The sequence below is a fragment of the Stylophora pistillata genome, chromosome 4, assembly GCF_964205215.1.
Source record: "Stylophora pistillata chromosome 4, jaStyPist1.2, whole genome shotgun sequence".
Classification (NCBI taxonomy): domain Eukaryota; kingdom Metazoa; phylum Cnidaria; class Anthozoa; order Scleractinia; family Pocilloporidae; genus Stylophora; species Stylophora pistillata.
The window spans coordinates 14,061,636-14,087,485 of record NC_142522.1 but is presented as its reverse complement, the minus strand read 5'-3'; the positions used below and the strand labels follow the sequence as shown (position 1 = coordinate 14,087,485).

General features: G+C 39.2%; 3 protein-coding genes across 3 annotated transcripts; 2 read left to right on the top strand and 1 right to left on the bottom strand.

The window, feature by feature from the left end:
• Nucleotides 1–3,810: 3,810 nt before the first annotated feature.
• Nucleotides 3,811–9,668, top strand: LOC148732550 (vitrin-like). The gene is made up of 6 exons (XM_088758929.1): nt 3,811–3,914; nt 4,266–4,343; nt 6,717–7,283; nt 8,083–8,292; nt 8,468–8,587; nt 9,247–9,668. Exons 2-6 carry the CDS (start codon nt 4,274–4,276, stop codon nt 9,462–9,464), a joined length of 1,185 nt encoding a protein of 394 aa, XP_088615055.1. The 5' UTR covers nt 3,811–3,914; nt 4,266–4,273; the 3' UTR covers nt 9,465–9,668.
• On the bottom strand, nt 4,350–6,608 carry LOC148732551 (uncharacterized). Its single transcript, XM_088756156.1, is given in 3 exon segments — nt 4,350–5,629; nt 5,632–6,260; nt 6,544–6,608. Coding segments are annotated over 3 exon segments (1,260 nt in total). The 3' UTR covers nt 4,350–5,063.
• A 2,178-nt stretch (nt 9,669–11,846) lies between the features above and the next one.
• LOC111338440 (tolloid-like protein 1) lies at nt 11,847–25,364 on the top strand. Its single transcript, XM_022944940.2, has 9 exons — nt 11,847–12,094; nt 16,820–16,887; nt 18,809–18,982; nt 19,748–19,942; nt 21,759–21,950; nt 22,064–22,261; nt 22,743–22,952; nt 23,737–23,853; nt 24,506–25,364. The coding sequence occupies exons 2-9, from the start codon at nt 16,830–16,832 to the stop codon at nt 24,727–24,729; spliced, it is 1,368 nt and encodes a 455-aa protein (XP_022800675.2). The 5' UTR covers nt 11,847–12,094; nt 16,820–16,829; the 3' UTR covers nt 24,730–25,364.
• Nucleotides 25,365–25,850: the final 486 nt, after the last annotated feature.

The window sequence follows — 25,850 nt, the reverse complement described above, 5'->3', positions numbered from 1 at the left end:
GTCCTAGATAGCAAATTAACATTTAAAGCGCACATAAAGCAACAGCTGAATAAGGGATGCGCAAAGGCTTCGGCTTTGCGGAGAATACGTAAGTTTATTTCAAAGGACGTGTTAGTTCGTTTATATAAGGCCTATGTTCTCCCTCATCTTGAGTACTGCAGTCCCCTTTTACTGGGAGTAGGTAACGCGGAGACTACTAAAATAGAGACAACTAATTACTTTATATTAAGAACTATATTAGGCTTCTCGAAGTCTGTGTCATACGACTTCCTCCTCAAGTTGGCCGACATTAAGTCTTTGGAGAATCGTAGGCAATTCCAATCGTTAGTTATGTTATATAAGTGCTTGTATGATAAGGGGGCTCCTTATATAAGTGATTTTTTTCATTTTAGAAATGTACCGTATAGTTTACGCGGGCTCAGTACAAGGCTAGATTTACCTCCTTTTAATCTTGAGTTTTTATATCGGTCTTTTTCATTTTTAGCTAGTAAACTTTGGAATGCGCTACCCCCTAGACTCAGAGAATCTCAAGATATTGTTTCATTCAAGCGTTCTCTTAAAGCCCACATGGCTTAGTGGTAGTGATTGTAAATATCGTTATTGTTAATATTGTTAATATTGTAACTTTTTATTGATAGCTCTTGTCCATGATCTTCGATCCTGTTTTTAGTTATTTAATAGATCTACTTATTATTTGTATTCTTACAGAAATTATGTTTTATTTCTAATTGTACATACACGTACATGTTTTAACGAGAACTTCTGTACTCCTAGGTGTCACGTGTTTAAATAAAGGATTGATTGATTGATTGATTCAACATAGGCAAGACTACAGGAATAAGCGAAATGAGCTGATGATATTGGCTTAGCCTCGCCGTTTTTTTTCTTTCCAGCGACTATTCAAGCCAAAGAAGGATTAGTTAGGTATCCCACAATTCCACACTTCGAACTATTTTATCAATTCGCTCTAGTCACGTAATCACTCAGTCGAGATAGAGGTAGTTGAGATCAACAGCGAAGTGCTCTCGCGTTCGCCACTAATTTATGTCAACTGCTTGGATTTGGATAGTCAGACTTACATCAAACTTTTCAATTTTGCTTGTTGTCCGAGACTTCCAGGCTTCTCAATGTGATATTCTCTCTATTTACCCAAACAGCTAGAGGCTGAAAGCGAAGATCGAAGACGTTCAGTGATTATAATCTTCGACTTCGATTGCGTCGAAAATCGGTCTCTTGCCGCTTCGGATATTCGACCGTATGATGAATATGAAGGAGATAACAACATCCCAGAAATGCCCTGGCTAGACTTACAAGTCTCAAATTGTAATATTGCAGTTGCTACCCGACGAAAGGAAAAATCGCCGTGAAAAGCCAGTCTTCTGAAGACCGAGTGGCAAGCGACTCGAGTTACCAAAAGAAATAAAGAAAACACTTCATCACAAGATACTAACCTTAATTCGGGTGCAAACCTTTACACAGATGTACTAAAAGGGGCATTCAATACAGGTAGCAAAGGCTATTTATCGATCAAAAGCGGGCCGGGCTATGCACCAGTCGAGGAAAGACGTCAAAATTTTGGCGCCAATTTAAACAATTTTCAACGGCCACATATTCCTACAAAATTTGGGGACTTAAGGGGACCTTCGCTAATATTGAAAAGTGCCATTATTCAGGCACCACCAGGCGGAATAAAATGCTTAAGTACCCACCAATAATAGCACAACAGGCAAATATCGATCAAGCGTTAGAGTAAAGCGCATAAACAAAGCCACTCAGTCGTCCATACCACTCATAACAAAGGCGTTTTTTTTTTCCATTTAGAGAAGAGCAAGTTCAAGTACTAAACTACTAAAGTCAACTTAACTGTTACAAGAATAAATAAAATCAATAATTGATAAAATTCAAATTACCTTCCGTGCTCCTGAATAAGGACAAACAGCCGTTTAAAATTCAGTCGACTTTCTAGTGTGTGCACTCGAATTCGATGCAATGTGACACCTTCTCATCGATAATAACGCGCGAGGGCTAATGGGATACCCGACTGATCCCCCTTTAGTCAAGCCTAAGGAAACAAGTCGATGAAATGCAAATTGGTTGCTTGGAACAAGAAGGTTTTCGAGTCTTGAACAAAGTATGAAGTTGGCGGAACCTGGTTTGCATGAGTGGTACTGAATTATTTTTAAATCTTTTTTCTTTTTTTTTAAAAAAAAGTCTTCTTTTTTTTCACTGGGTCAAGGTAAAGAAGCCGCGGAGACCCCCCCCCCCCCTGCACCTCCGTAGCAGAGCACAGAATATCTCATAGTCATATTTCAACTAAGGTGTTTGTCATAGGTATTTTTATTCTCACTTTAAGTTGTCCGTAGGACTCGTAGTAAATTTTTCGTATTTGAATGCGTAAGAAAACCAAATTTTATAATTTCCTCTTGAATCTGATAAGGACATGATCAGTGAAACTCATTTGGATCTCAAGAATGAGAGTTTTGCACATTCTTTGTTAAATACTCTTTTTAAAGTTTCTCCAGGCTCCACGTCTTGATTGAACTAGTTTGGCCCAAGCAGATCGGCGATTTTCGAGGATAAAACGTCTAGCTCCAAAGATGGACGGAATTTCAGTTTTCTCGCCCAGATATCTGCTGAGCGAAACTCACACGATAATCAAGCATTAATTTTTCTCATTAAACCACTCCAATGCTTTATTCTTCTTCCATTTTTAAGGACTTAGCTTATACACCAGATTGCACATTTCCAAACTTGCCAAGAATTCAACACTCTGTGCCAACCTTGCAAAAAAGAAAATATTAGCTTAGGCAAACTAGCACAAGTTACCACTTAAGCCTCCCATAATTGCCATAGTTTTAAGAAAACAACAAGCCTCGCCGCCCAATATGTACCATCACTTTCATATAACATCAATTTATCCGAACATCTGCTCCAACTGTTACTTTTTTCCTTGGTTATAAAGTTCGATTCTTTCTTATTTCCTAAAACTCTTCAGAATTGGCCCTTTCGTCAGTCTTGCCACAAATGATATGTTATGAACTTTTTATTAGATTCCACGAGTTGGTCATCCAAGTTTATACCTCTTTTCCTTTCAGTAGTCGTGCTTGTTTTGTTTGAATTTGCACCTGATCACCATTGTGAATTAGTCGTAAATTATGGCTCACTTGCATAATTGCTGGGCGTCGTTTTTAATCGCATCACTGATATGTATCAGTGGACTCACACAACGGGACTGAAGACATGCAGTTGTCTAATTTTCACTCCCGTTTAGATCAAAATTTCGGCTTTCCAACAGCAAAGACAGGAATGTCAAAAAATATTTGCAAGTTAGTTTTGTGTTAAAGGCACACATTTTTCTAGCCATAGCCGAGCCACAAAAAAAGGCGCTTTAAGGTTTCTATACCCTGTCAAAAAGACCATATATTAGCCAAACAGCGATTGAAAGCATGATATGAAACTAAGCTTGCGAAATGGCCTTGATGAATTATTTGAGCTAACTGTGGAAGAAATTTGGTATCAGAAGTATCTTAGCAACAGGTGTCTGCATGTGAACTTGGTACGGATGGATATTTTTTCATTAACGAAAAACAGTAGAAATGAGATGAAGGTGTCTTGGGAACCAGCGTGGTGGCCTCAAAAACTTCGTTTTACTACTGACTAGTGGTAACCGTTATAACTGTTGACAACACGTTATTTTTTTTCCCGTGTTTTCGACCAATTTATCTTTATGATCAGCAAATTTATCCAATGGCCTACATCCATTGGCACCTGCTGAGCGCAAAAAGTACGGAAGTTTGAGTAAAACCATTAGCGTGTTATTACCCTAAGTACAAAGTGTTTAAAAGAAAGGCACCCTACAAACAAAATTAATTCAAAGGTTGAGATAACAATCAGACTAGAGAGGAAGACAAACGGTAAGAAAATAGTAAAACTTCGTCTGAAAATTTATACCAGCGCTATCTGCTGAGGGCTACCTTTCATCCTGTGAAAAATATTAAACATTTAAGAATTTGTTCATGCCGACAATTTCGTAGAATACGGAGATTTTTTAATGCACACAGGAAGTTTGTAGAACATGAGAGAGTTAGAGTTTACTGTGGAACAATTGGTTTCCGTCGAAAGAGTTGATATAAGTTACAGTACCAGTAATTTTCTAAAGTCATGAAAGTAATAGTATTTTGGGTAACCTTCTGAATCTCTTTAAACGACTGCCAAATCCATCTATATCTCTTTCATTAATTTTTTTCTTTTAAATTTTTTTCCAGACCTGAATATGGTTTTAACGACCTGGATTGTTTTATTTCTATCGCTGTCAGCTTTGGTGCAGAAAAGCTTCGAAGAAGGTAACACTGAAGACGTTGCATAGTGAACTGGCTTACATCAATTATATGGTTGTTTTAAGATAAAATTAAAACTTAACCCCGATAAACCTGTTAGAAATTATAATTGGGAGAGTAAAACCGCAACTCCTTGGACTTTTTGGACTTTCGTTTCCTCAATTGTGGCTCTGTGTGGAAGTGGTTTTGATATGCCTGCTCACTTGATCAGGAAAGATAACAATGCCCTCGTAAATCCCGATAACTAAGGGAGTTGGGGTGGGGGGTAGGTAGTGGAATCATGTTCATGGTGGAAAAGTTCACTTTTGCATGCCTTATTGTAAGGTGGGAGCCCTCATAAGATATCACCGGTAATACTACTGCTCTGACTATCTCAGCTACCTCTCTCTGGAGTGCACTTCAGCCTTTTTATCTAAACTGTAAATTCTTGGTTTATACGAAGACTGTAAAACGTGCAGTGGGAATGAAAACCCGCAGTAGCTCTCTTTTGCTTTTTTTTTTTATTATTATCATTATGGCAGTTATACACATCTGGATGCCATATTAAAAAAAAAAAAAAAAAACCATTAAAGCTAGGCAGCGAACCGTAGCTAGTTCTGTGCATAAATTTACAGAAAATTTACTATTTAAAATGTCAACTTCAAATTCTATAAATAGTTAAAAGAAAGTCGTTAAATATATAGATAAATCAAACCCTAAAAGTTCCTAATGGTGCGAGTATATTGTTCAGCTCAAGAACTTAAAAGATCTCGCTATGTTTAAGCTGCAACTCAGCACGGACTTCTGCATCCTTCTCAGGCATCCTCTACTTCGTTCTGCTCCTAGCAAATCGCTAACACTACTGTACAGCTCATTGGAGTAGCCCCCCAAAACATCGATTATAACGTTCACTTGGTTGATATTGTACTCCGGGTATTGCTGCTTCAACTCCAAACGCAGTGGGGCGTACTTGAGAGTTTTCTCCTTCTCTTTCTGTTCTCTATTCTCCAACCAGGGGGAACTCATCTCTAAGAGGGTGACGATCTGATTTTCCTTGTCCACAATCCTCGCGTCTATTCGGTTCGCGTGCACTTCTGTGTAATCCGCATAAACCGGGACATCCCAATACACTGCCGCTTGTTCGTTCTCATGAAAGGGCTTTGGCTGTGTTGGAGAGTACCAAGGGGGTACCACTTCGACTAGTTGGTAGTTTTTCAGCAACTCAAAAAAGAGTATTTTGAGTGCGCATGCTGCGTTGTGTCTCGCCAAATACTTTTTTTTTGCCCGAGCACTACACCCTGACAACACATGGGCTCCTGGGCCTTTCAACACATCCTGCATCTCATATCGGGGTCATCGGTTGTCTTAGTTTTCCTTAAGTAATACAGCTTAGTTGGAAGTAGCTGCTCGTATAGCTCCATTATCCCGGCTATCGTTTGCGTCGGTGCCGCCCGCCATTCTGTCATCCAGGAAAAGCACTCACTGTCAAGATCTTCGTCTTCCCAACGCGCCGTCATCGGCTTTCCCTGCCACTTCTTTTCTTTAGTATCCTCAGAGCGCTTACTCTGTACTGCTTTCTTTGCCCACACTCCGATATCTCGGCCCACTATTACCTCACCCTGCTCCGTAGTACCTGAAGGATCCGGGCACCTGAGCTCTGGCTTCACCGCAAGTTCTTTGGCAAATCTCTGTGCATCTCCTATCAAGGAGTGCCGACCAGTCCTTTGTGCCTTCTCCTCAAACTGTCTCACCAGTTCAATTGTCGGATCTGAGTTGTTATATAACCTCACTGCCACCTTGACCTTAGTGAGCTTGTACTCCGCTTCGATCGACTTTAAAAGTCCCTTACCTCCGGCTCTCCTTGGGAGATAGAGTAGGTCTCTGGTTCCAAGTGGGTGTTTCCCACCATTCTCCACCATGATCTTCCTTGACTCTCTATCCAGTCTCTTATTATTGTTATTATTATTATTATTATTATTATTATTATTATTATTTTAAAATCCTTTAGTAACGAAGAATAGTTTCAAATCTTTCCATTTCCGGTTAAATCGTTCCAATGCTGGTTACATGTAGCTTGAGATGGAGGACATTCTTTACTATGATGACTCGTCAAAGTGACCTGATTGGTTCATATAGGAGTATTTTCTCAGCCCAAGATAATCGCATTAACATGTTTTTGTAGAAATTATCAGCTAGAAGATGTCTTAGGAATGAATATTACTATCACAAAGATTCAGGAATTCTACCAGCAAAGTCAGCTGACAAGATATTCTCGATGAACTGTTCATACATTTTATTATATTGGACTGAGGGCGAAACTAACAGGACTCTACAACTCTTCAAAATAATAACAAGCATGATCAAGCAATAGTTCTTATCATAACTAGCTTCCTCTTTCAGAACAACGCATATGCACCAGTGAAGCAGATGTCGTGTTCATAGTGGATTCCTCGAGCAGCATTAATTTTCGTAATTTCAATAAATCAATAAAGGAATTTGTCAAGAAGTCAGCGGCTGAATTCGGAGTTGCGCCAGAAAAAAGTCGCGCAGCAGTGATACTATTCAGTTGGGATGCTAAAGCCACGATAAAGTTTGGTGACGCCCCAACCCTAGAAAAATTCCAGGAAAAAGTGGACGAACTGAAACACCAGCGGGGAAGACAAACACGAATCGACAAAGCCCTGATATTAGCAAATCAGCTTTTTTCTAAGCTGGAAAAAGGCGGAAGAAAGAAGGTTGCAATCCTTTTAACTGACGGGAAACAGAATCCGCCCACAGACCTGGAAAAAGCAGCTAAGCCTTTACACGCCGAAAATGTTATTACGATTGCCGTTGGTATTGGCGACGACGTGGGAAAAAATGAACTGGAGAAGATAACTAAGAGTAAGGACAATCTGGTAATAACTAAGGACTATGAAGACCTACAAGAGAAACTTCTGAACACAATCAGCATTGCCTGTGAGGAGAGTAAGTCCTTCATATCTTAACTCTTTTTATTTACAAGTCATCAATCAGTGAGACTTTTCTCATAAAATCAGACCACTGTTCGACAAATATGCACCAAGCACAAATACAACATTCAACAGCGAAATATAATTCTCAGCGGTTGTTGCATGATGGGAAATTGTACGCATTTTAAAATGGAGTGTTTGATAGTGTCACAAACAAACTTTCAAAGCCAGAACACTCTCCAAATATTTGAACGAAAACGAATTTAAATATTTCGTATTTTCCTGCAATTTAAATGATCCTGTAGCCTGGAGCAGGCGAAATTCGAGACACCTCAATAACTTATCGTTCTGAGCATTCTAAATCATTTAATTGTTAAATGCACCATCGATCCGTTTAACATGCTACGCTGGAAAAATGACTGTCAAGATATGTGAAACCCTGACCACTCCGTGCATTCACTTTATGTTAAAATTTGTCTGATGCAGCAACGTCGCGAATGTTTCTTGTCTTTTAATTTATTTTTATGCTATTAAGGAAACATTTCAAATAAACGGTCAGATCTCTGGATTAAGTTATTTTGGTATATTGACCACAAAATTGTACGAGTGAGTACATGTGTCTGTACGCAGAATGATTTTTCCTGGCTGTACCTCCGAAATTCATTCGAAATTTTCAGTCCTAAAACAAAAGTCTGATCCGGGAAGAAAAGCGGCTGTGGAAAACCCAGAGTAGAGAAGAGATCATTGATGCGAAAAATAAAAATGCTTTCCCCTTTTACTAGAAATATTGCATTCTTGTTTGACCTTCCCCATAGGTAACTGTGGTTGCTTTAGCGGTTCATCATATATTACCGTCAAAAACTACGAGGATAAAAAGGTCCGCGCACAAGACGACATTCACTTTGAATTCAAAAGCTCCAAGCCGTTGGGAACAATTATGTTCGTTCAGGGTAACTATAGCGACCATATTTACGTGGGATATGATCATGGCGACGAGTTGGTGTACCGAGTGGACTTAGGAAAAGGTGAGGTGATTTTTTGAGACAAGAAGTAATCGATCCACTTTCAACACATCTTCCTTACAGGAACTCGGAAAGGGAAATAATCACAAAATTTATTGATTTGAAGAGGTTTGTAAATAGACATAGCAGCACTCAATTTCAAAAACTGGTTGACTCAATCACTGTAATTTGTTTCCAGGAGAGAGACAAATAATGACAAAAGGCGTGAAACTGGACGACAACAAATGGCACGCATTTCGACTACTGCGAGTTGGACGTTTGTTTAACATAACCATCGGCAATGCACGTAGACCACAAGGTATAGGAGATTTAGCACATGTTGCAAATTAAGTCTATAATCAATTCAAGACTCAGAAGCGAACAAGTCAGCTGGTACAAAAACTTAAAGTTAATATTGAGCGTTAGCTTCGTTTGACACTTCTCTCTTATTTGTTACTAATGCATAGATTCGAAAAGTCTTCACAAATCAATATTTTTTTAATATTACTATCCATGCAGAAATCAGTTGCTATGATTTACTCAGACTCTTTGAATATACTTCTTCATTAGCGAAGAAAATAAGATTAGACAACTGTTAGGGAAAAATCATGTTTGTCACGGTATTTCTACCTTTGATCTGCAAAGCAGTCAATCATTGTGTTCGTGTCATATTTTTAAATTGTTCATGAATACATTTGAGTCCCTAGGTCGTCGTCGTATCGCAGCATTTAGGGCAGATGGTAATAATGTAATAATATATTTCAAATTTAAATTTCATCTATTTGAATTAGTTTTTCATTTTGGGATCTTTCGAATTTTGTCATACGTTTTCTACACGAGACTCGGTATCAGGGATGGAGGATAGCTTGATTGAATGATTAATCAATCGATTTCCACGTAATAAGACCAAACCCACTGTAAATAGGTCGATACAAAACAAATTTTCACCTCATTTGTTTTTGTTTCTTTTTTTTTTAGCGATGGGAGAAGTTCCCGGAGACTTCGACCGTCTCGACATATCTAAATCAGAGGGTTATTTCTTGGGCTCGCCGAATCTGCCCAATTTTACCGGCTGCATTCGGGATTTCAGGGTTGATGAAGAAGCCATAATTGCAAATGCCATCAGAGTAGAAAGCGAATACTCGGTTACAAACAAGAATGAAATGAAGCAATGCACCGAAAGTGACGAAGAGTAAGACTGGGAACTGCTAAGTTCGTTCCCAGGGCGCTGGGAACGAGGTTGTAGGAACTGCCAAAGAGAAATTAATTTTAAAACTGAAAATATGTAATTGTAAGTGTAAGTGCAGCCGAAAGACAACTGATTCAGCAGGAAATTTGCTCGTAACTGTGCATGATTTTGTGCAAAGAGGGAAAAATAATAAAAGCTGCTATCTATGCTATGAGTTGACCGGTGTATTTAACGTAAGCAAGATTACAGGAATGAGCTAAATCAGCTGATTAAATAGGCTTAGCATTGGCCTTTTTTTTTTTTTTTTGCTGCGAGTAGTCAAGCCTAAGGAAACAAAAACGATGAAATGCAAAGAACAAGAAGGCTTTCGAGTCTTGAGTCGTGATCAAGGTATGAAGTTGGCGGTACCTGGTTTGCATGAGTGGTACTCAATTATTTTTAAATCTTTTTTTTAATCTTTTTTTCTCACTGGGTCAAGGTAAAGAAGCCTCGGAGATTCCCCTCCCCCCACCCCCACCCCCACCCCCCGCGCCTCCCTAGTATAGCACAGCGTAGAACATCTCATGATAATATTTCAATTAAGGTGTTTGTGATTCGCATATCGTCCTCAACTATTTTTTTCAAGTGAACTGATATATGAAGACTGTAGTCTTTGATTTATTACTCATGTCGATTTTCTTTCTGGTCTGAGAACAGTAGCCTCGAGTCAGCATTCTTAGACTGATAAACTCATCAAAAGTAAAACAGCGAGGATCGTCTTTTGTAAAAGATTTAAATTTACTTTGCAATAAGATAATTGATTTTTCCATAAGTGTCAAGGAATATTCAAGGAATAGACGCATAGACAAATTTACCCAGCAAATATGAAACATTCGATTTATGTCAGCCCCCTCATTGTTCATGTTCAGGACTTTTTTCATTATTTTTATTTCTCTTTTTTTTTTTGTTTTAGTTTGTCCCGTTGTGTTTCGTTTTATTTTTGTATTTTATTTTTATTTTATTCTTCACCAGATCCTTGAATTTAGCAACTAAGAGATGGGAGTCAAGTTTGAAGAACATCCTCAAAAAAACTAGATAGCTTTTATTGAGTTTTGGAACGCTAAATAAATCATTTGTACAGTTCGTTTATTTTTTGTCCCCCATGGGATCCTAACTACCTCCTGCTGAGGAATCAAATTGCAATCCCATTACTGAGGGCGTGGTAGCTAATTAAGTCAAACGCATTTAGTTCGGTGATTAAAAATATAACAAAAACATAAATATTGAAAGGAGAGAAGAACTCAGACGAGCAGAATTAGAAAAGATATTGAAAGTTGATATCCATCCTACAGTGAAAAAAATTGTTGGTTACATTCCTTAATTATCAAAAGCATGTTTTTCGATCCCAGTCATGGCTGTTCGGTTATTTTGATTTGTTATTTGCGTTTTCACTGAATGTATTTTAGCTTATATTTCACTGATATTCCAACCAGAAATTAATATTCCTCCATTGACAGCTAAGAACTCATGTCAAATAAGTTTTGGGGGATGATAGATTAAAATTGCCTTTTCTGAGTGGTTTTGTTTGTTTTTCTTGATCAAAGAATTAGTTTCTCAATTGTGACTGGTACCTAGTGCAATTCAATGCAAGAGCCGGGTGATCGAGAGCTGTCCTACCTCGTGGGAAAATGGCCAGAGTTGAAGGCATATGTAGAGTATGTGCGAAAAAATCAAACTATTGCCATAATAAAGCAGGAAAGCAGGGAGGAATGGAATGTTTTCGAAATTTTTACCTTCCCTCCTTCTCTAAATAGCAAAAATTTGTAGTTTTGTGTTCTGACCGAAATTCTCGTCGATGAAAGAAGAAGGTATGAAGAACGTTGAGAACGTTTCACCAAAGTGGCGAAGCGAGTGCACAGTGTTTGCGTAGTTCTTTTAACTGATCCTTTCAGGGTCACAGGCTACTGATTACGTTTATTCAGCTTGCGCAAAAAAAATACAACTTCTGATCATCAAAGGTTTTTTTTACATTAAGCCACTTTTAGTCATCTGATCAAGTTTCCCGAACTTCTCTTTAGTTAGCAGTCCTCAGTGTTCAGCGCAATCTTAAAGTCCTGCAAAACCAGCTCAGCCAGCGTACGCATTACCTGGAGTTCAACTCAGTTTTGCTCCTATACAACATTTGCTCTTCCCCTTACGAAAGGTATACTTTATTAAATGCAACGTAATCTAGGATATGATTAGAATTGATTACTTCCTGAGGAAAAAACAATATGAAGATTGGCTGAACCTGGCCAAATCTGCAAACAAATTGCTTTTCTAACTACATGTACATCTCTATGTTATTCAAAGTCTGTGATAAGGTTAAAATGATTCAAAACAAAAACACGAGACCATAAAAATTTGTGATTTACATAACAAAACATTTAATCTCAGTGAGGCTTTTCCGGTGCTCGAGTCTTGACCTCGCTTTCCGGTAAGTTTCATAACGCCCTTCCACTCGAGAAACTTCACCTTAGACTGAAAGTTGTAGTTTCCGTCAGTTGTTTAATAGTGCCCGACCACGGCTGTAAAAGAAAGTGTTTAATTAGTGGCTCATACAACAAGACGATTAAGCCTTCAGACGCTTGGAAAATCCGTGGTGAGGCAGGATAGAAGGTAGTACGTAGCTATTCTCACCAGTGTTTTAGTAAAATCGCTATTGTTTTGTACTCTCTGCCTCCAATTGAGTTATAATCCTCGTAAGTTGTAATATTGTAATGTTCGAATTCGTTGTAAGTCTACGTTTCTTGCGTATCTTGTGGTATCCGACTATGGAAGATATAGTTGAATATTTTTGTGCTCTCATTTCGAGCTGAATAAACAAACTTGTGTCGTTTAAAAATATCCTGTATTGTCTCACAGATGTTTCTGGATACCGAACTAGTTCGTCGTTGCCTTTTCAGGACAAATAAATTTTTAAGAGAAGCATGTTAGCATAGCATAGCATAGCTATCCTTCAACCAGGTAGAATTTATTCACAGTGCAGTTGTGTCGTAAAATGTTTCAAAACGTTTCAGCGCGAAGTGCTCACCATACAGTAAACTTGGGAAAGAGTACCATATAACCCCATACATTAATTATGCATTTCACTTCGTTGTCTTTCACGACAAAACTTTAAAAACAAAGTCTACTAGTCTGAATGCATAATTAATGTATGGGGTTATACCGGGTACTCTTGCCGTAAACTTGATATTTAGTAATCAGCAGGTTTCATGACTGGATTTGTTGCTTTGCGAACGGGCACCCGAAATACTAGTTTCAACTTTTTCATTAATGCGTTGTTTTCAACTTACCCGCATGGCGTCTGGTGTAATCATAGTACCAATAACAGCAAATTTGAATATAAATGACACTAAATGAACCCTGAGGTAAAGATTTATTTACAGCTAGTACAAACGATGTTTGATTGCATTGGAGTTTTTCTAATTACGTAAGTCCATAAATCTCGGCGGTGCTCTCGTACTGTGCAAGTTGCCCGCGAACCCCCAAGCTGGGTTCGATTTTAAATAACTTTGTAATTTCCTAATAACTATGCTTAAAGGTTAGTATTATGGCATTCAAAGAGACCATTTGCTTATCTTGTTTCCTAACAATACGCTAAAGTTGCATTGTTTTGGCCTCAGGGTGAATTTCAAATTTTATAACTTTCTCGCGTCGTTGTGTCGCCGTGGTGAAGAACTTAAAGTTGAGCCGGTCAGTGTAAAAATATTGTTTTAGTGTTATCAAGAACGCAACATCTTAGTTGATAGCTAGGGACATGCGCACAGTTAGCTGCTTCAGAGCATAGCTTTCTGCATTAGAACATTGTACAAAGTTTGGTTTCATTTCAGATTTCATTGCACTCTTTTATTGCCTTTGGGGCCTAGCAATGACTGGTCCCATTTTAGTTCTTGGCAATGACAAGTAATATAGTTGGTACTGAGTTGTCGGACTTTTACAAACACACTGAGGTTAGATGGCGTGACACTTGATTCGATATCTCTTTCTCCGAGTTACATGCGTCATTTCCGGCTTACGTATTGTGAAATTTAGTATGAATTTACTGTCAGCTCATACGCATTCTGCAATTAAATCGAGCCGATTGTTGTCAAACCTGGAGTTTGTTTTAGGTCCATCCAGGCGAAGGAAAGAACTGTTCTCTCACCTGGCTTGCGGCACATTTTTCGCCCTTCATTTCCACTGGTCAGTCTCTGAATTCATGTTTCTTTATTATTTTAAGTGTTACTCTTAACGACATCATGAATCTATGTTGCAGCAGGAGTATTGTTTTTTTTCCTTTGCTTTTGTTGTGGTTGTTGTTTTTTTTTACGACATCTACGTGCAGAAACGAGTGAGACTATGATACTGAAAAACTTTCAATCAAGCATCTCCTTTAAACAAACTTAAAAACATGATGTCCATTTTACAACTGGTTTGATTTTATACCAAAAGTCGCACAACTAACGCGAAAAAAAAAAAAAAAATGGCGGAAAATCCAAAAGAAAATTACTTTCTTCGGACATAAATTGAAATTGTACCCGCGCTTCTAGTTGTACTGGGGACTATAGCCACAAATGCTCTTTAGAATCAAAAATGGGAGAAACATTTTAACGCTAGAGACAAAGGCTCTTCCAAGTTTAGTTACAGTGGCAATTAAAGGAATGTCAGGAAATCAAAATAATGTTTAGCGAGAGCTAGTGTGAGAAATCCACGTACAGAAAGTAAGTCGGGGGTACATTTCGTATTTTGTAATGATGTGGTTGTGTAACAAATTTGATCGTATGAGTGAAGGTGCACTTGTAAGTTGATATCCTGTTCGGCTTTTTGTACGAAGATTAAAAACAAATGGTGTTTGGAATATCAACAGAAATGACGAAGCTTTATTCGATTTGTAATTCACTTTGTAGCATGAGATGGACTTAGCTAATTTCAATTCGTCTTCCTTTGGTGAAGTCTCAAAATCAAAAAACTTCTCGTAACTCTCAACTGTTTCAGCATCACATTTGCCCAAAAAGCTCCAGTTATGTTGGAAGCGACTTAAACATAATCCCATGTATTTCTATTGCACCCCGTGAAAACATTAATAGTTCGGTATCCTTTACAGAATGGAGCTTATTATTTTACTCTTCCGCCGAAAGTTTAAATAACGCCTTTTTTTTCCCGCGCCTGCTGTGTCTGAATGGAAGAACAGGAAATTCTTTCTTGTTTAGGAGACTATGAGGAGCCAGTCGCATAGTTGACTCTTGCACCATGGGAGAGGAAGGTGGGGGTGATTTGATGCCCTTTGTATATTGTACAGGGCTTTCTTTGGTTTAAGACTCAATGTTTTCCGAAATTCGGTTTATGTGCTTACCGGCGTACAGTGCAGTGACGAAGGTCCTCGACCTCAGTTCCTGTTCCAGGCCATCTTCTGGGTGGTAAAATAGGTGCGATTTACAGTTTTTTATTTTTCTTCAAGGCTGAAATTCAGCCGTAAGAACTGATGGAGAAATTCCAACGTGTTTCCTCAGGATGGGGGGGAGGTGGGGAGGAGAAGGGGGACGGGGTGGAAACCAGCACAGCAGGGTAGTAATTAAACAATAAATGTATCAAGGCTGAAAGACTGTCATTATTTCACAACATGTTACTTTTTGTTTAACAAACAAAACGTCCTTACCGTATTTAATAAGTTTAAGGTAAGGCCGCACTGTTATTATTTCATTTTTAGCCTTCTCGGTTGTGGAGTGCCACCATTCTTTGAGCGCCAAAAAGTAGGAACACTCTTTGATGAATCCCGTTGATTGAACAATTCGTTCAATTCGTTCGTTCAAATCAAGTTTCACAGATTTTCAGTTATGTCTCGAGACTGAGAAGTGTTTTTTTTCCCGTTATTCTTTCTTTCTCTCTTTCATTCTTTTCCTCTGTCAAAGATGGATAGCTTAAAGCTATTTTTATCGTTCAACCATGCTATGGATCAGCAAAATTGCTTCCTGAAATTAGCAGTTTCGTGTTTGGTTTTAATTATTGCACGTTTCTATTAGCTTCTCTTCTTTGCTTAAGAAACTATCGGTAAACCTTCTCCTTATGCTAGCTTAAACTAATTAGCTAATTTTTAATTTTCCTCGAAGCCTGAATGCTATTGGAGGTCTAATGCATCCTCACTGAAATAGACGGACACCTGGATTCAATAACAGATGCAAAGAACTAACATTTGGCGTCATGCCCTTCTATAAAATGAAGGAGAATAGCTTACTTTGCCTCCTCCCTTAAGTTGTTCTGTCCTGGTTTGAGTGTGATTTGTTTCATCCCGACAAGAATCAAAGTAAATACAGCCCAACACGAAAGCTTTTAATTAATTTGACGGTCCCCGTGTGAGTTATTTTCACTCATGACCATTTCTCTGCGAGAGGCCCAAAGAAAAACATACATGACTCAAATCATTATCATCTGTGCTTCTTTTGTCGCTTTTACCCATGGTTAAACAAACTGTTAACAATGTAAATGAATATCTACGGTTAGGGGACCCGTGTGATGCCTCTGGGTTGATGGGTAAACAGTCAGTACCTTTCACGAGATCGATACATCACACTTTAGCACGGTTGAGTGGTGGGCAGAAGAAACATCAAAACATGGATTTATCTAACCCAAAATTCTCATCATCCCTGCAAACATTAGATAGAAGAACTAGATATTGAGCTAAGCTTATGTTAAGTTCTCCCGTGAGATATAAGACTGCAGCGAAATCATCAAAGTTAATTGTAGTAGTTTCGAAAGGCTGAAATGGTTATACTCGGCTAGTTGGGATCATTTTGTTGCTATTAATTTTTTTGGATCTGATCGAGCTGGCTGAAATAACAATTGTCATTGAAATATTATCTTAATGCGAAACTCAGACAATTTAATTGACTTAGTTAAACAGAAAGTCATACGGTCAATATCCGTGGTAAAAACATCGTATCACGATATACTCGCAAAAATTTCTAGTACAGTATCTCTACAGAAAATAATACTTCTCGATAATGTGAGTGTGAGAAAAAAGCTCCGTTGACAATGACCGTGACACGTTTGTCTTTTGGTGGTGAAAATAGTTGATAGAGGTAATGTTATTTTCCTAAGATGATCAAATGTTGCTTCGTTTCGCCGTACGTCTTTAAATACCAGCGACAATATCAGTTACAGCAATTTAACACCGTCTGTCGTGAAAGCCAATATTGCCTCGTGACTGAAGTTTTGGCAGATATTGATCTTAACGCCCCTTGAAAATTAAATTATACCATCTAGTTGAGTTCTAACCACTTGTGTTTGGGAGTTTTAAGGAGAGCATAATTGTGGGCATCCAACACACTTGAACGTTAAAATACGCTGCTTTTGTTCTGATTTCAGGCAAAAAACCATGAAGAATAAGATACTTCTGTGTCTTTCACTTGTTGCGTTGGTGTACCAAATTATGGGTGAGTGAGTAGAAAACTAGTCTGCGTAAACAGCGAACTCGGAAAACTCAACGCCACTGGAATGAGCTCAGTAAAGAACGCTCTAAGCAATGCGTACAAAATCTTCTGCCTGTTCTGCTTCTGCTACGAATTCATATTTCTCTGATAGCTCTTCCACGCTATCAATTATACGCCTTCTGCAGGTTTACTCATCGAACTGAAATCAGTTTGAGAACTCTCCCACAAAACAAGAGTTTCACTTTAAACTTGTAAGCTCGTTTTTTTGTTCATATGCTTCCCTCCCCCTTACCTCTCAACTTTCTGAAGGGATTTATAGAAATGTCAAATCTGTTTTTCATTTAAAAAGACAATATGGAATTAATGAAAATTTGAAATGAGACAAGGTATATTTTTTAGTCGAGCGCCATATACCATTCCCGGAAACCGTTAAAATGAACTGTTAATTGTAAAATGTAAACCATAAGTGAATTCTAGAATTCCCGAGTGGTAGTTATTGACGCAATTATGGACTAAAGAGTCGAATTGGTGTCTTTATTCCAAACCTCTGTATTGTAACTTACTAATCCCTTTGAGTGGTCGGCAGTTATAATCGGTTTTGCTCCTTTTCACTCTTGAAAATCGTCCGATTGAATTATGGATAAACGTTTTTCATTGTGGATTTCAGTTCTATAACTCTTCAATCCTTATTAATGAACTTCATGGTTTCTATGTTGGCTTTTGACAAAAACATTACCCTGCCACGTAACGGTCTTGAATGCAGTCTCTCGTTGATGGCTCTGCTATCGTCTCAGGCCAAGTTGAGCTTGAAATGTATTTTTGAAATTCAGAACACGTGATAAATCTGAAGGGTTTTTTTTTTGAGGAACGTTCTAAATGATGTAGTGTTCTAAAATGGTGAAACGTTCTAGAATGATTAAGCGATATAAAATGATGAAACGTTCTAAAATAGTATGCAGTGTAAAGTACAAAGAGGAGTAAAACAACGGTAATTAAGGACGATTGGGCAAAATCGAGAGGAAATCAAGCTCCATGCCTTCGTACATCATGTGAGTTTTTTCAGCGGAAAGATCGGAGGACAAGAAAACTGCTGAGCGTCATTGAACTTTTTAATTAGCCTTTTACGAGATAAACAAGGGTCATAAATAGTGGCAAAAAAGTAATACAAGTCAGTATAAGTCAAAGATGAAATTTGATCAAGGCAGCTTCAAGAAAACGAACTAACTAGTGCTGGTGAAGCAGGAAAGAGCGCTAACTACTTTTGTTAAAATTATTTTTATTCTGGAAAAATTCAGTCTGCTAATAGAAGTGCAGAATGACTTGGGGTACTTTGTTTATCGTGCTTCCACGTCTTTTACTGTTTCCGACCACTTACTGGAGGGTATTTAGCAACAAAACGACCTCAAATTGAACCACGAGTTATAATAATAATATTATTATTAAATCATCAACGAACTATTTTTTCCGACCTGTATTTGCAAATGTTTGGATTTAATATCAGGCTCTTTTCTGTTGTTTTTCAGCGGAATCGAATGTACAAAAAACGTACCGTATATGAATTTAAAATTGAACCACCCGCGCGTTAGTCTGCTACACAACCGTTCTTAGGGTCGTCACGCAACGCTCCTCCCCACTTTGCGTGACGACTCTAAGAACGGCTGTGCAGCAGACTACCTGCGCGTGTGTGGGATCAGGGATATAGGTATCGGTCAGTACGTTGCGCGCTTAGATTGGTCAATTCGGCGAGCCGTATTTCACTGTTCAACCCGTAAAATTAAAAAAAAAAAAATGGTAGAATTGAAATTGTCTCCCCTCTATTTGAACCCAGAGATAAAACAAAAATCTTATTAACCTCGTTGTGTAAGTCACAAACCTCTAACATGGTTAGAAGGAACTGTTTACAAATTACGATGATTGCTCCTAGGTATTTCTGTTTGTCCTACTCGTGAGATACAGGCCAGGCAAGGAGAAGTCACTTCACCGAATTTTCCAAACGCTTACCCTTCTGATTCAAACTGTTCTTTGACCATTGATGGAGGAAACAATGTTAAAATCAAACTAAAGTTTGAATATTTTGAAGTTGAAGAAGACGAAAATGGTAAGTTCATTATGAACTGAATTTTTTTCATTTTCTTTATTTGCTAAGAGTCTTATAAGTATCATGTTGTGCTAAATTCTCTAACGTTCGTAACCGCCTCCCGGTTAGCTACAACCGCCTTCCGGTTAGCTCAGTGGATAGAGCGCTGGACTGTTGTGCGGGAGGTCGAGGGTTGGAGCCCCGGCCGGACCAACACTCAAGGTCTTAAAACAAGTGAGAAGAATATGCTACCTTTCTATAACATCAAGAAATGGTTAGATATTCTAGTCTTCTCAGATAGGGGCTAATAAATGGAGGTCCCGTCTCCTGCAGGGTTAGGGGTAGGAGACGTTAATTTCCCACGCACGAGATTACTGTGCAATGGATGTCCTTCCCTGGGGTGGGATGGGTGTGTTGGGTTTAGGTGGGGGAACCTAGTAGGGGATTAAGGGTCCTATTGTTCTCCCACCTGTACAAAACGTACAAATCTTTACAAACAAACAAAGAAAACTTCGTAATTTCCATTTATTATCATCCCGGTATCATTAATCAAGAACGTAGAGCTAAAAGCGTGGCTCAATTTCCCCAAGAAACTTTAGATGTAACATTTTTCACTTCAATTAATACCGTAGCCGACGGCATGGACAATCCATTTGCCTTTGCGTCGCTTTCAGGCAAGCTGCTCTCCTTTAATAACTCTTGGTAGAAGCTCCTGAGAATAAACATTTTATTTTGTGTGTGTGAGAGCAGCTTTAAACTGCAAGTGATATACGAGCTTTTTTGCAGATCCAAACGAGTGTAACTATGACGCTGTGCTCATCATCGATGGCCCAAGAACCACTAGATACTGCGGCAGAAGAACTCCTTCGGAGCATACATCGACAGGAAATAAGATTTCCATCGGCTTTGAATCGGACAGTAGCATTGAAATGAGAGGTTTCAACATTTCATTCACCTCCGTCGAAGGTGGGATACAACTCGGTAAGTAAAATGTATCATTTTCTATCCGTTTTCAGCCTTTCTTTTGCTTTGCAAGGGTGGCGTGGTGGATTTTCTCCCCTGGGATTGGATGGGTGGGTATTACGGGGCCCGCGGTAACTTGCCTACCTGCTGTTGCGGTTCCCCTGCCACTTTGTAGTGGAGAAGTAACCGGTCACTTCGCCGACAAGTCAATTCGCCGACATCTTTGGTCAACTTGCCGTCAGTTGTTGGCGAAGTGGCCGGTAATCTTTGCGAAACATGCTCAAAATGAGCATCTGCCATTCGCCAGAGCCGGTAACGTTTCACTTCCTTAGCATTCAAGATTAAATTTTTTAGCTTAGAAGATCGGTGATGAAGGAACATTTTCTTGATTGACCAAATTTCCGGGCGTAAGCTGCCAAACAGGTTATGGTGAAGCTGTTATAGTAATGTATGGTATGGTACGGTTCGGTATGATGGGGGTATGTATCTTTACGGTGTGGTGCGGTACGTTATGGCACGGTTCATAACAGTAAGGTACACTGAGGAATGGACTAGTAAGGCGCGCTACGGAACTATGTGTTACGGCATGGTACGATACCATACTTTATTACAAATAACACGAGAATTTTATTCCGTAAAGCTCATTTGTAGAAATTTTTACGCTTTGTTTTCACATGTGAAAAAAGCCCCCTGCTATACAGCCAATCAGAATGGCGTACAGCTCTTTCACGTGTATAACCAATCGAATTGCTCGAAAGAACTACACGGGCGCTCGCTTACTCGTAATCGCAAAATTATTGCAACTGCTCCATGCTCGTATTCTCAATTTAAAAGCGTTCGCTAAGTTTGGCCTTTGCTTGAATTGCTTTATTGATATCGTAATTAGATTAGAAAAAAAAAATTTTGTAAGTGCAGTTTTCCGTTCAGCCCTTAGTCCCCTGATACACATGTACTGCGATATTTTCCGTTGCCATTAAATTTACATTGTCAGTGAGTTGTTTCTAATTTGCATTCAGAAAATTATTTTAATGAAAATTCTCGTGTTATGAGCAATAAACAGCTCACGACATAGAAAGTGCTTTGTAAGGGGTTTTATTCACTCGTTGTTTGTGTCAAAATTAAAGCCCTCACTCTCTCGTATTTCACTCGTTCGGGTTTTTGACACAAACAACTCGTGAATAAAACTCGTGCGCCGCACTTTCTATGACGTAAACTATATGTACTGCATGAGACGGCACCCTGCGGTGCACTACGGTGTCTTACGGTATGGTATGTTTTATGAGGACCACGATTGTCAGAAAACGTTAGCCTAAAAAGGCGGTTTGTGAGCTAATTATTACTTTTATCTTAAGTCGTACTCTGAAATTTCTTTGGAATTTGTTAGATTTGATAACACTCACCAAGATCTTTTTCGCTAAGCTTATGACAGAGCTGCGCTTATGCCGAATTCTCCAGTGAGATGTAAGGCTGACTGGTGGCTGCGATTCCTTTGGTTTTGCTTTTTCGACGCTCAGCTGAAAACTGTTCTTTCTTAGAATATCGAGACTATAGAAAGGATCGAAAAAAAATGGAGCTGGAGAACCCCTTAGTGCAATTAGTCAAAACAGGCAAAACCTGCTTGAAGCGCGGCAAAACGCGAGTGACTAACTGTTCGTAGTAGTCTTTTGGCATTTGATTGGTTGAAATGGTGGCACGAGTATTTTCGACCAATCATCAAACAGCGTAAAGCAAAACCAAAGCAATCCAGGATCGCTTTCGATACTCAATTGAATACTACTCTATTAATTCCAAAGTTTGTGACTGCATAACATTTTTCCTTCATTGTGTTTCTCAGCACCAAACGGCTTTGACATTTGTCCAACAAGAGAAATAAAGATCACTCCTGACTCGCCAGAAACAATGAAAGGAGCGCTTTATTCGCCAAACTCTCCGAACTTCTACCCAAACGACCAGAGCTGCACATTAACTTTGGACGTACCTGATAACTACAAGACTGTTGTCTGGTTCCAGAAGTTTTCTTTGCAATGTAAGACCGATACTTGCTTCGCTATCATAATGTAAAAAACACCTTGCCACAAAATATTTTGCGTGCGAATGAAACTTGGCAAGTTTCTCAGATATTATCGCTTTGCTCCGTAGATTCTCCGACGTGCGATTTTGACAAGTTCGTGGTAAGTGATGAGAGCGACAGTGACACACAGTGCGGGGGGAGTGCAGAACGGCTCCCTCCTTTGATAGAAAAGAAAGGAAGAAAGGTCAAGTTTGCTTTCACCACTGATAGCACAAGAACATCTGCAGGATTCCAGTTGGAGTATAACATCACTCGTCTTGAAGAAGGTTACATGCCTAAATGTGTATTACTGGAAGGGTTCAGCTGCAATCTAACCTGCGTAGCATGGCCTTGGCAAGCACACTCGCAGGCGGGCTTTTGCGCATGTGACTTCTCGCTTCTCGCTATCTGCGGTGAAGTAAATGTATCCTACAAGTTAAGCATATATCGGCAGGAATGGGGGGAGGAGGGGGGAGGGAAGGAGGAGAAGAATTTTTTGGTTGTGTCGCAATAAAATTACCTGATACCCCAATGCAATATTAACAATTAACTTTATCAGAAAACCGCAGCCTGAGTAGCCAGGCTCCTAAAGGAGAAAAGAAAAGATGGGAGAGGGATGAATGGAATAAAAAAATCTCAATTACCTACAGTACCCTCTCAGTCATTGCTAACCCTCTCTGAAACCCATGTGGTCCCCCCTCATCCCCCGACCCCATCCCTACAAGGCGATGAAAATGACTGGTCCCTAAATTTGTGTTCACTGAACAGGTCGCTGTGTGTGTACCTCTGGATTAGGCTACACAACCATTGCCAACTTCAAACCAAGAAACGACAGAAAGCATGATGACATCCGCTTTGAGTTTAAAAGTTCTCAGTCTAGCGGAATGATTATGTACGCCAAAGGCCTCCACAAGGATTACATTTACATTGGTTACAAAGATAGCAATGTTTTTATGTACCACATTGAGCTGGGCACAGGTCAGTATGCATATTCTCTGTACTGTTTTCTATACATTTCCTGAGATGCTGACAAGGAGAATTTAACAATACAGAGCCTCTTTGGTGATCATTTCCTTTATACTTGTGACCTCAGTGTGATCCAGGGGTGATATCGCTAGTCCGCCTCAAAGGGTTACAGCCAATTTTGTTTTATAACTTTCACCTGTAGATGCTTTTTTTTTTGCATTTTTTCTACGTAGCTACCAGTTTGAAACTGGCGATGGCTGTTAATAAACGGTTTATGATCGAGTTTCTAAAGAAACTTTGAAGCTGCTTCGGTGGGGGGTTGGACAAGATAATTTGGTTTTTATAAACTGAGTAAATTGGCCTTTATGAGGAGTTTCTAAAGTCGACGTTTTGAGCGATACTGTAGCACATTGTCAGAGTGAAAGGTGGAGTCGAATCATCAGCTTAAGAGAATTTTTACGGTGGCAAATTTACATCACAGCCCAGGTCATAAGGCCAATTATGGCTTTTAATACACACAGTTTGTGCAGATAAATGTAACTTGACCCTCAACACCTTTTGCAAGCGAGTAAAGGGATCAATTATAAATACGGTTCATGATCATTTCATCTAAACAGAATGACTCTATGTTTTTTGTTTACTGAGAAAGTAAAATATCCTTGTTTACCCACGACAGGAATCTTTTTTCTTTTCAGTTCTTATTCCCTTTTCTCCCTAATTCAACTTTTGCTCTGCTAGTACAGCAAACGTTTCGTATGTGATCGAAGCTGATTTGTTAGGCAAAATTGTTTCACAGGAACGCGAAAGATGGAGGCAACGAACCTGAGACTAAACGACAACAACTGGCACATGGTCCATTTGACCCGCGTTGATCAATCTCTTTCCATCAACATTGACGACGGCCGAGCAACTCGTAAGTAGACTTCTTTTCTCACTGCTTCTAATAGTTAGGTCAGGTTGAGAGATAAAAGTTACAGCAATTTTCAATCGAGTGTCAAAGGCAATCCAAGATGGGATTGGTTTTGCTTTACTTCGCTCATTGGTCCAGAAAGTTGCTTGTGCCACCCTCTCAACCAATTAGACTCAAAACTTAAACTAATCACAACTTGCTCACCTGCATTTTTTCGCGCTTTTTGGTTGTTTTTACCCTGGGTTTTCATTGGCTCTTAAAGGTATTTTCCTTTCTCATGATTGGCCACAGTGATTTTACGTCATTCAATCGAAGAACGGAAAAAGTATATGCAGTGATTAGGAACACCTTCAAGGAACTTGAAGTTTCCAGAGTCATTTAAAAACGTGGAACCCAAGGTTGTTGTTTAGATAAAGGAATGTTCTTGGACAGATAAGTTTTCCTTTCTTGAGGCCGCACATATAAATAGATATAAAACTATAAATAGCTTGTTGCCCCTTTGCGGCTGAAGAAAGCCGCACAGTTCACTTCTTAGTTGGAACGAATGAGGTTAATCCTCTCTTTGAAACTTTAGAAAATGAATTTCAGGATATTTTCCTTAAATGGGAATTCCGCGTTGTTTAACAACAAAACCTTTTCTATTTTGTCAATTTAGTCTCCGGGCAAACTCCAGGAGGTTACAGTCGTCTTGATATACCAAACTCAACAGCATATTTCCTGGGAGCTCCAACAAGTCTGAACCTAGAACCTAACTTCATTGGCTGCATCCGGAATTTCACAGTCGATGGATACGAGCCTCTCACAAACGCCTGGGTAGGAAAGCCCGACTATTCGATAGTGGGCAGAAGTTCTATGAGACAATGCTCATCTGAGAAATAAGACTGAACATGCTGGCTTAAGGAGCAAATGAGGATTTGTTTATTTCATTTTCTTTATCGAATATAACCACGCGTTTATTAAATATCTTGATAAAGCCTAAAAGGCGTGCACTATCTCATAATCAGAAAAAATAAGTTTACCATCTTTGAATTTTATTCGGGGAATGGTTTTACTACGAACGTTTAAACGCCTTCAGGGACCGGTCATTATCTTTGCTTGGGGGGAGAGGCTGGTGGAGGATTTTGGTTGTCACGATAAAATTTACCTGATGTCCCCCTAAGGCTCTGTAGCATTCTTATAATCGACCCCCACCCCCTCCCCTCCCATTGGAAGTCAATTTCCCATAACCCCCCTTTAAATTCTGTTAGAGACGACTGATTCCTCCTCTACCCCCCCCCCTGAAAACCATGTGATCCCACCAAAATCCTCAGACGCCTCCAAGCGATAATAGAGATTGATCCCTGAACAGGTCTCCCCCGGAGAATCATTGAATTCTTGAAGTGTAACTCTTTAGCTCTTTTAAATGTAATATTGCGCTGTTAATATGCTTATACTACTTAAGAATTGTCCAAAAAAAAGCTGTAGTAAGACTATTGCTTCTGTTCAAAAGAGAGACCATAGCTTGTCAAACTATTGATTGAGTTTCAGATAATGTAAATCTCTTGAGGAGGGGAGGGGGGGGGAGGTCAGGGGGTATAGCCTCATACAAAGAAGGCAAGTCTCTGTAAGCCCAATTCCTCTCAACAGTGGACTCCCCTGAGCGTTACAGGGTTTCCAGACTGCCCCTTAGTCATCAGATGAATTCGCTTCCAGTGCGTCTGCATTGCATTACTAGGGACTTTAAGCAGTCAGGACGGCAACGCCACGAAAGACGTTGATTAAAAAATGAGTTTCTACTTTTAGTTAGAATTTCGAAAATGGCTGCATGTGTTTACCGTCTCATAGGGCGCCAGACCTCAAACTCAACATAACGCATAAAAATAGCGTTGAGTTCCAAATGTAAATTAAAATAATTTGAATATATCAACAAAGTTGAAATGGTAAATTGGCCACCGTTACGATTATAAAAGCTGACGTTTCGAGCGTTAGCCCTTCGTCGGAGCGAATAGGGGAATTGTGGG

Bases quoted from the DNA above. Each gene is read 5' to 3' on its own strand.
- LOC148732550 (XM_088758929.1), top strand. From the start codon at position 4,274: ATGGTTTTAACGACCTGGATTGTTTTATTTCTATCGCTGTCAGCTTTG. The intron at 8,293-8,467 runs GTGAGGTGATTT...ATTTGTTTCCAG, and splicing joins CCGAGTGGACTTAGGAAAAG to GAGAGAGACAAATAATGACA. The intron at 8,588-9,246 runs GTATAGGAGATT...TTTTTTTTTTAG, and splicing joins CAATGCACGTAGACCACAAG to CGATGGGAGAAGTTCCCGGA.
- LOC111338440 (XM_022944940.2), top strand. From the start codon at position 16,830: ATGAAGAATAAGATACTTCTGTGTCTTTCACTTGTTGCGTTGGTGTAC. The intron at 22,262-22,742 runs GTTACATGCCTA...TTCACTGAACAG, and splicing joins CATCACTCGTCTTGAAGAAG to GTCGCTGTGTGTGTACCTCT. The intron at 22,953-23,736 runs GTCAGTATGCAT...ATTGTTTCACAG, and splicing joins CCACATTGAGCTGGGCACAG to GAACGCGAAAGATGGAGGCA.